Source organism: Protomyctophum bolini, assembly GCF_963924005.1.
Source record: "Protomyctophum bolini genome assembly, chromosome: 7".
Taxonomy (NCBI): Eukaryota; Metazoa; Chordata; class Actinopteri; order Myctophiformes; family Myctophidae; genus Protomyctophum; species Protomyctophum bolini.
The window spans coordinates 34,125,472-34,136,561 of record NC_137868.1 but is presented as its reverse complement, the minus strand read 5'-3'; the positions used below and the strand labels follow the sequence as shown (position 1 = coordinate 34,136,561).

Here is an 11,090-nt window from a genome sequence, read left to right as displayed (position 1 = left end):
AAAACAACAACAGTAAAAGCTTTTGAATTGAAAGAAAATAAAGTAGACTACTTAATGATGCACAAATTCACTCAGCAAGTTTGGCCAAGTATCCGCCCATAACAGTTTTTAGATATCTTGTGTGTGCTGTAATTGTGACCATAATCATTTGTTCCTCTGGGGAGATTCATGTGCTCATCAATCCACCATCAATCCACTGTTGATTTTTAGCTATCTTGTCTTACTGGCTTATTAAGTCTCTATTATGTCAATATTGTATGTGCACACCAAGGCACAGTGCTGTTATGTTAGTCACCCTTCCTGTCAACTCTGAGACATGTCACCTACAGACGTTCTACGATGACATGACACCGCCATTGTCAGCTGCATCATGGGTGACAACATGAACAAACACAATGCCACGGTGGAGAGCTTTGTGAGGTTGAGTGAGAGTATAACCACCTCCGGCTCAACACACTAACACAGGCAAGATCCACTGGGAGTCGGTGGAGATTATGGACACCTAGGCTACATGTTTTTGAGAGGCGCTAGCCCTTCCTATGCCAAGCTTTGTGTGTTTGTGTGAATCATAGCGATGATTTGATTGACATAGGAGGCGATATTGTACCTCAAAAGAAAAAGTGAAAAGTGAAGATGCCAATTGTGATTGGCCGGAATTACAGAAAAGTGAGGACACCAATTGTGATTTACCAGAATGTGATGATGTATGATGATAAGAGCGCCCCTCACTTCACACAAGTGTGATTTTTAGGTGTACACAAAGACACTGAGCTAGTCTGACAATTAATGCAGATACCCTCTACAGTGACTCAGTGAGGGACAGCAAGATGTCATTTCTGAGGAGGCTCTTTTCAATGTGTGCAATAAAATAAGATAATTATCACATTGCAGCCCTGTTGGTGAATAATTTGAATGGCCATTTGATGAGCAGTTACAAGCAGACATTTTTATTTATGACTGCGTACAGCTGAGCGGTTTGAGTATGACATTTCTGTCCATTAATCCTACATAGGTGCTTGGGCCGTGATTCAGCGGTCCAGGCACCTTGGCTGGTAATCCAGTATGGCAGTGTGCCGCGGGTTAGACTCCCGATCCCGACGGCCTTTACTGCATGTCACGCCCCCATCTCTCTCCCCATTTCCTGTCAGCCTACTGTCTATCCCTCCATAACAAACATAAAATAAAGGCGAACAAAGCCACAAAAAACAAACATTAAAAAAAAAAAAAGGCCTGAAAGTAGGGGTAAGGGTCAGTCCATTGGACAGAACAAGGTAGAGCGGGGGCCTCATGCAGCCCTGTGGATTAGTCAGTGTCAGCTGTCTAGACCCCCCAGCCTAGGAGAGAAAAGAAGAACAAAAGGCATGCTGTTGACAATGGACTAATACACACAGACTGGAGCCAGTTTCTGTGCAGGCAGGTGGTATTTATGCACCTTTTCTATAATACACTGATTGATAGAAATATGATTGATATAGGAAATGTACAGTAAATGATAAGTAGTTTGGGACAAGAAACTTGTGTTGACAGAGAAAATGGTAAATGGTGCATTTTACGCGCCTTTATCCAAGGTGCTTTACACAGATGGCAAAAGAAACCATGCAAGGCACCAACCTGCTCATCGGGAGCAATTAGGGGTTCGGCGTCTTGCCACTTTGACATAACTCTGGGGGAGAACTGGGAACCTTAAGCGGCCGCTCTACCCCTGAACCACTGTTGTCACTGTTCTCCCATCTCTCCACTACAAGTAGATTTCTAATGCTGGCTAATTGACAGTTTAATGGGCACTGCAGGGGCAGATAATACATTAGGCCAGTGTGGGCTTGCTTATGATTAGAACATTCTGAAATGCTGTTTTCTGTAATGGGCTAATGGCTCTGCTCCCAAAATTAATAGCCTCTCAGCCAGGAAAGGCTTATCATCACTCTTCATTGTTCATGTACTGTACATATGCCAGCAGCCACACCAGCCGTTAAGCTCTGCAGCATGTCAGCATCTTTTAATGGATGTAGTCATGGCAGTGGGTGTTTAGGCCTCAACTGACCCAGTGTTGAGAGAAAGTGTTGGATTGAGTTTAACATTTCTGGTCTGTCCTGCCTACTGCGCAGCCTGTAAAAATACGTCACAGCCAGCAGTGAGAGAGAGGACTTATTTTAAAGCCCTACTCCTCAGTAGTGATCATGTTACCTTACTGGGAATAAGTCATATTTGTGGAGGCATGAGTGACAAGAGCTGGTGACTCTGTTACTCTGATCTAGAAACTAGATCAGAGAAACTAAGGCTAATGGCAACAATTCACAATGTCAAATTTGTCAAAACGATGACACATAATAATGGATTGTATTTTTATAGCGCTTGATGTATGCTTGCTCAAAGCACTTACAATGGTCTATTTATTCATACATTGGGAGTCTGAAATATTCACTCACTATAAAAAGCTTTTAATTATTGGAAGCATCTTCTCATCTTGCCCCTTTGATAATAAAAACTATTTTAGTCCCTAACCTAAAAACCCAGTAACCTTCGTGCAGTGACATGGTAGTTTCCCGCATGCGATTCTTTTGCACCCATATTTAACTACATCTGATGACCCTCTGTCCATATTCCTAAAAATAGACTCTGCGATTTCAAAAGGTTTGTTTGAGTACACTGTGTCAATATGGGAGAGCAATATAACTGGTTTCATTAACCCCAGGGTTGTGGGCAGATAGCAAATAGAAAGTTTCCTCGAAGTAGCTAGCTAGTTTTGTCAGGATTATTATTATTTTCTTTCTTTTTATTGTTTTGTGTTGGCATAACCACTTGGCTTGTGGCATCTGTATGAGAAAGCACAGATTGTTTCAATATATATTTCTGCAATACTGATCATTCTATTATTTTAAGTTGCTATTTAAAGACTGTTAATGACTATTTAAATATTTAAATAAATATTTTCAAATTCAATGTACCAATGTGTTGGAATAGAAAAGCTTCAAAACATGCAATCAGGTAATCTCGTCCAGTTTTTCTTTCTATATTTCTCTCTACATGGCCTATCATATTCTTGTGATCAGAACAGAAGAGACACAAGTAAATCCTGCCATCTGCTGGTGTAAAACGTCAAACACTTTTATTGGATACGGGCACACGCACACACACACACACACACACACACACACACACACACACACACACACACACACACACACACACACACACACACACACACACACACACACACACACACACACACACACACACACACACACACACACACACACACACACACACACACACACACACACACACACACACACACACCATTTATATGGCGCCTTTATCCAAGGCGCTTTACATTCACTTCACCCATTCATTTCACCCACACATTCATACAATGCAAGGCAAATATGTCAATAATAACATTATCAAAAAAGACAGAGATATATATATATGGAAACAATGGCAAGTAGCAGGGCTTAATACTATTGGTGATCTATTTGCAAATGGGGCTTTTATAACTTACTCAGATTTAAAAGAGAAATTTGACCTTGAAAATGATGGTACATTCTGGAAATATTTACAAATGAGACACTGTCTGGGAAGTACTCTTGATACCGTTGAGAATTCACTAGTTGAATATCTAAAATTACCACATGAAGCTCATACTGCATCTGTTTTTTTGTCAAAAGAACTGCTGGGAGGTACATGTGACAGCCTCAAATTGATTTGGCAGAATGATTTGGGGGTTGACGTTGAAAATGAGCATTGGAGAAGAATTATAGCAAATGTAGGAAGTGGAATTATACTGAAATTATTCAGTATAAAATAATTCATAGATATTATTTGACACAGACTAGATTACTTAAAATGGGAATAGCGGATATTAATAACACATTACATGGACACACGAAATGGGCACATATATGCATATGATTTGGGACTGTCGCATAGTATACCCTTTCTGGTGTATGGTACTGGAATTCCTTGAGAAATGGGTGGGATTGACGTTGCCCAGGGATCCGCGGCTCTGTGTATTAGGGGACAGAACTGCTGTCCCTGGCATATCTAAAAATTTCACTATTATAAAGGTTGGACTTGTTACCGCTGCCAGAACACCTGGGCTTAAAGAATGGAATGAAGAAATGATCAAAATAACATCATATGAATATATGTTGGGCAGGGTAAATGCAGAAAGCAAAATGAACGAGACATGGGATGAATTCTGGATGTATATGAACCTTAAATGAACATTAATTTCCTTGCTGTTATTTTCTTCTTTTTTATTTTCATTTTAACTGTTATGTTTCTTGGACTGGCTATTTGTAAGGTTTGTAATGTTGATGCTGCTTTGTACTGAACCTAGATCTTGTACGATTTTGAAAAACAAATCAAATTTTGAATTATATATTTTTTTAAATAATAACATTATCAAAAGTCCTAAGAAATCCCAGTGGTCGAACATATTGAAAAATGCCAAAATAGGTTTTCCGCATTGACGCCCATGTTAAACAGTGGCTTAAACAAGTTTTCTTGTATAATTAATTTCCACACAAAAGTTTCAGAACTGTCCACAATCAACCAGAAACGGTGTTGGATGCAGACAGTGCTTGTGGGAAAAAGATCACACCTGTGTGAAGTGAGGGGCGCTCTTATCATCATACATCATCTCATCAGAATTTGCTTCCTCACCTTTGTCTTCAATGTTTGTGTTACGCAGTGTTTACACAAACACTCAAAATTGAGTGTCTCACTCAACATTGAGTCTAGAAATGTTTTGAGGAGGAAGAAGGCGGACTTTGTAACAGATTTGATGTGGGATATATAGTCCAGAATTTACACAAACACTCAAAGCCATGGCCATTCATTGTCAATGGTATTCAATGTTTGTGTTTACTCAAACCCTCAAAGCTGGACATAGGAGTGTTCAAAAATACAAATAAATTAAAAATCTTAACCCTTCATTTCTGTATATTATGTTTACATATATGCACTCGGTTTTCATGTTAATTTCATATGCATTATTATACTGTTCATGTGATTTTGTTGATGGAAAGCACTGCATTTTCTGTATGAAAGAATAATTATATTTATCATCATCAACATCGTCATCGTCATCATCATCGTCGTCGTCGTCGTCGTCGTCATCATCATCATCATCATCATCAGACCATTTAGTTTTTGAGGGGCGCTAGCCCCTCCTATACACAGGTTCAGTGTTTGTTTTTAGTTCAATGTTTGTTTTGTAAACGCTATTGACAATGAAGGGAAAATGTATGTCATAATGTGTCATACTGTCATTTACGTCATATTGTCTCTTTATTGTTAATGGTGTTTCATGTTTGTGTTTGCACTGTTTGTTTTACATGCACCATTACATCACCTAATCAACATGAGTTTTTACTAAACCCCAAAATAGGAACTGTTGATTCTTAACTTTAACTGTGTGGTATATAAATGTACTGTGGACCACATCCAATACGTCCAATAGCAGTGTTGGGCAGTAGCTAGCTACAAGTAGCGAAGCTACATAGCTTACTACATTTATCAGTAGCTTGATGGTAGCTTCACTCCTTTTGAACCAAGTAGCGTTTTTTTTGTAGTGTAGCTATTTTTAGACCCAAGTAGTGACGTAGCTTTCAACAAAAGCTACAAAGTTACAAATTTACTGTTAAATAAAGTTTTGTGGGGGGAAAAAATCCCTGGAAAGAAATCCATGATTGGTTGGTTTAGATAAGAAGAGTCTGACACAAACAAACAGACCACCCGCATTCTCTAGTCTAAATCCCTGTCTCTCAGCTGGTGCGCAAATGGCTAGGCTGTGGCAATAATAATAATTAAAAAAAAGAACAAAAAATAACTAAAATCGTTCATTTTTTGGAACCATGAACTTTAGTTCAAAATGTTGAATTATGAACTGAATTAGTTCCTTTAATTTTTTTTTACTGTGAACTGAACTATAGTTAATAAAAAAAAGAACTTTCCCAACACTGAACACATGAATCAGCCACACCGCAAGGTACATTAATACAAGTAAATGTGAAAAAGTTGACACCAAAAGCCAGACAGAGGGCTTGTTTGTTTTTTAATAAACAACCAAACTCAGCATTTTTGCCTGCCTATTAGGCTATTTGTTCGGTGGAAACTTGATCATGAAGTTGATAAAAAATATTTAAAAAAAAGTAGTGTCCATGTAGCTAGCTACTTTTGCCATGTAGCTTATAGTGTAGCTTGCTATAATTATCTGGGGATAGCTTTGTTGTAGTTGAGCTATATTTAATAGAGAGTAACTGGTAGTGTAGCTTACTACATTTTCCAAGTAGCTTGCCCATCACTGTCCAATAGTGAAACCATCACTCAAGCTACTCAAGAGGTTCTGATGAAATGTCAGATGTCCAGCTTAACATCACATAGCCATGCCCTCGTGCCACTGGCCCTATACGTCAAAGAGGCAGGGGGTGTTTGCCAAGCCCCACTTCATTGATAATTTGAAGTATTCAACCCCAGTGGGTAGGTGGTTCAGGAGGGGCCCGGCTACTGATTTGTGTGGGCCCGGCCATCTCTCACTCCTGCCAGATATTTCACTTTCATACAGAAAATGCAGCATAAAGTGCTTCACATAATAATGAAATGAACTTGAAAACTGAGTGCATTAACACCCTCCGCGCCATTGCCTTAGATTAATGTCAATTCATTAATAACATGGATAATGAAGAGAAATTGCACTTGAAGGGTTAACTTATTTTCTTCATCTTTTCATAAGCATTGTACTGCATCCAACACCGTTTCTGTGTGGAAATTAGAAGACAAGAAAATGAAATCATTGTTTAACATGGGTGTCAATGTGAATTTGGTCTATTTTCAATATGTTCCACCACTGGGATTTATTTGGTTATATATATTACTTATTACTAACATATTTATGAAACAAAAAAAGTTAAAAAGTTTCTGTTGCAATTTGTTTGAGGTTGACCGATTATTTCCATAGATTTATGTAGATCATCTTGCCCCTAACACAAACATTAAATGACATTAACAATAAAGATATTTTAATGTTTGTTTTGTCATTATTTGTTTCATCACCATTACATCACCTAATAAAAATGAGTTAGACTTTAATATATTAGCGCCCCTCAGCCCTCACTTCACACAGGTGTGATTTTTTGATTATATAGAAGTGTATGTACGACTTGTAGCCTACGTCCCTAAATGTTATGATGAATTGAACATGGTGGACCCTATTGTAAACAAGTGTAATGCTTTAGGGCACACGAGCATATAGATCGTGAGACGTACAGTAGGATGTGTCGTATCAGAAGAAAGATTTCTTCACACAAGTGTGTGTGTGTGTGTGTGTGTGTGTGTGTGCGTGTACAGTATTTTGATGTTCCATTAGATCTTCTCTTCACGCAACCAATCCCATTCACACTTCCTGTTTGGTCCAACCCTCCAACCAACCAGTAAACGCAGGCTACGCAGCGGTTGGGTCGCATTGCATACTTGTTAGCCTCGGTCCCAAGCTCCCGTCCTTAGCTCCCGTCCCAAAATAGACGATCTATAAGCTCTACAACTCGTCGCGTCGCGACGCGTTCTGAGCTTGTGGTTCGGCTGTTTTCGGCGCGCGACACCGTCGTACGACGAAGCATCGAACATTGCTCGCTTCACGAGACGAAGGTCTGGCCACGCGAGATTACATGTGTGCGCTAATCAACACAGAAAGAAGAAGCAGTTGGTAGAGTTAAGATGGCGGCATGTGGGTGAGGAGGCTGTGGATCTAAACTCGGGGATTTTATCGTCTTTGTAGATTCCTATGAGTCCGCATATACACAGTAATCGGAAAAACAACAATCTCCACACATTTCACACGTTTATTGTGTGTAATCTTTGATTGGGCCCATGACATCCATACACTTCGTGGTTCACCCGTTGCCCGGGACCGAGGATCAGCTGAATGACAGGTATGTGTTGCGGGCGACAGGAGGGGGGGTAAGGGGGGGGGTATGTTTTAAATCAATATTCGCGTGCTGGGTGCGGTGCACGGCGAACAACGGCGTGTTTATCAACTATGGACGCTGTCATGTACGCGGATATGAATTGAAATGATTTTCCGCGACCCCCTTGGGGCTGAAACAAGGGGCCCCGGCATCTTGAACAATCTCTCCGTTCGTTAGCTTGGATGCTAGCTAAACAGTCCCAGCTCTGCTAGCATTCATTGGCCCACAGTCAAAGTTGAGCTGGACAATGCGGGGTGGGGGGGTTGTGGGGAGAGAGGGGGCTTTTAACGTATTCAACGACAGCTTTATATCGATGCGTCATGTTTCTACCTATTCCACTGTTGTGTATGCATCGGCGTTTGTTATGGGACTCCTTTGTTGAGCATCTAGATCAATTAACTAGTGAACGTCAGCCGCTACCCGATGCTAATGCTAGCAGGCTAACGTTAGCCCAGCACACTCGTGTCATCATCGCCGAATGTTTGTTTTTTCCCTTTGCATTTGTATTTGCATTTTAAGTTACACGGGGATTTCGAAACTGAGAGGCCTCGCGTTGCTGCTGTATTGGCAATTTCTAAAAATGTCACGATTGCTATTAATGTCACTACTAGTTAAATTTATGCACGCCACGGTGTGATGATAAATACAATTGGATAAGCACACCGCAACTCAAACGCATCCCATTGTGTTGTGCAGCTGTTTTGTTGTCGATGCTGGGAATGATCCGAGTGTAATAACTTATATAAGGGTTGATTGTTCAATTAATCACTTGCCCTTTAATACTACCAAAATGTAGCTATAACAAGCTGATGCAATGTGGTTAGTCTGGTTATTGGTAGTAAAACTACGCTATAACGTTATCACGCAGAGTGAGATATATAATACATCGGGAGTACATCATACGTGATTGATATCTTCCCTGTATTTTAAATGTTTTACCGGTATGTGACCTGTATTTTGACATGATTTATATTAAACCTATTTATATCATCCATTGAGATTGAACTTATTAATGGGCTGTTCTACTTTGAGACAAAGAGGTTGAGAAGTCGGAAAGTGTAGACTAGAGTGACCTTGAGATAAAATCAGGCCAATAGTTGAAAGCCCCTTGCTGTTCATTGTGTGATTTCACAGTGTCACTAACTGGACAGATCGACTGGAATTTGCCTTGTGCTTTCGTTTAAAAGACCTAATGCACTAGCTAATTAATACCCATCATTCCCCTTGGGCAGGGGGTCATGGCTGGTTTATCCTGAGGCATGCATGCCACTGCACACATGCAAGTCCTATGGTCACCACTCACCATGTGCTGCCAGCCCCCTCCTCTTATACCCACAGAGGAACTTGCAGTTGTCAAAGCCGATGAGTGCTTTTATCTAAAATAATAGTGCTCCATCTAAAACGTCTGGGTTTCCGAGGCTAGTATATGCTTGGGATGACTATCCACTTCCAGTCACATTTCCTCAACGTGTGGTTCCCTTGACCTAGCTAATGGCTATTTTAACACATCAGATAGAACAGCATTTCTTTGCAGTGTAATGGTTTCATTGTAGCTAAATGCCTCTTCTTGCCCAGCCCTTTAATGTGGTGTACCCCTATATTCACAGTGAATTTGAAGTGCTGTTTGATGATTCAAGTTTCTTTATTAGGGAAAAAACCTTTATGTACTATCTTGTTTTCGAGGGGCTTCCAACACAGATACATGTCACAATCCATTACTGTTTATTAGTAAATGGCAGTCCTATTAATAACATCACAGGTAAGGTCAGTGGTCAACTGACAGGCATATTTTCAGTCATTTGCTGCTCTTACCTCCTGTCTGCTTGAGTAGTATAGGGTTCTGTCTCCTTCACTTGGAAGTTGGATATGGCTATTCTAGGAGAGTAAAGTTCTGGGGTCAGTGTTGACAAAGGGATTTTTTTATGTTGCCTACAGAAAAACATATCAATAGCTTTTATTGGTGGGGAAAAAAAACTTGTTTACAATAGTTGTTCATTTGGGGGGGGGATCGGGAGTCGAACCCGCGGCACACTGCCAGACTGGATTACCAGCCAAGGTGCCTAGACCACTGAGCCATGGCCCAGGCCAACACTCTTGCCTTGCAGTGGCACTGGCAGGTGTCAAACTTGTGCATTACATTGTGTAGTCAGTCAGGAGCCTCAGCAGTACTTGCCTCAGCAGTACTTGCCCTTGGCTTTCTGTCTATATGACAGGATATTGACCTGACTTGTCCTGCCTAGTTTGTCAAAACCTAACCATAACCGCAAGCATGGAGCAGCACATTTTCGCCAACTTTAATCTGGTGACAAATTGTAACGCATGTTCGCCAACCTTAATCCGGTCGTTTTCTTTATGTCTGACCAATGACTGGTTGGAAAAGTGTACAGACCCAGAATCACCAGGACATATTTTTTATTGGTAGCAATTCGGGCCGGAGCCAGGCTACGTTACTCTAATAGACGTCTTATAACATAGCTTACATATTACTTTTGCCATGTTCTGGCATAAATGGTGTAGTTTCTTGTGGCCATATATGAATTGATGTTTTGTGATTCCTGTGATCATTAATTCCCTAATGGAATAAGCAATTAAAAGTAATTGGCAGTCAGATGCCACTAGTACTTATTTAGTTGGCTTGATTATGTACTGCTGATTTTAAATTATCTGCATTTCCTGTCTGAGTAAGACATTTTTACAATTGTTTAAAATTTGTTTTGCAAATGAAAAACACATGACAGTCTGCTTATTGTGATATGTGAGAAACATCAGCGTTTGAAATTGAATTTCGAATTGATGTCAAATTTTGTGAAAGTCATCATGGCAACTCTTGGACATTCCCCTCCTATGCTCAGCTTTGTGTCTGTGTACCAGGGAAATGATTTGATTGGCTGAGTGCGGAATGTGATGTATGATGATAAAGTGCGCCCCTCACTCAAGTGTGATTTTATTTGTATTTTTGAGGGGAGCTAGCCCCTCCTATATACAGGTTTAATGTTTGTTTTTAGTTCAATGTTTGTCTTAAAAACGCCATTGACAATGAAGGGAAAATTTACATCATCTTGTCCCTAACACAAACATTAAATGCCATTAACAATGAAGAGAATTTAATGTTTGTTTTGTCAC

The 11,090-nt window shown here is 40.1% G+C and overlaps 1 protein-coding gene across 8 annotated transcripts in view; it reads left to right on the top strand.

Moving 5' to 3' along the window:
• Positions 1-7,690: 7,690 nt before the first annotated feature.
• ubr5 (ubiquitin protein ligase E3 component n-recognin 5) overlaps positions 7,691-11,090 on the top strand; it is a 40,858-nt gene continuing 37,458 nt past the window's right edge. For all 8 annotated transcript variants that reach the window (XM_080769017.1, XM_080769015.1, XM_080769020.1 and 5 more), the window contains exon 1: positions 7,691-7,931. In XM_080769017.1, coding sequence (XP_080625143.1) covers positions 7,870-7,931 — 62 coding nt within the window. In that variant the 5' untranslated portion in view covers positions 7,691-7,869. The remainder of the gene's footprint in view (positions 7,932-11,090) is intronic.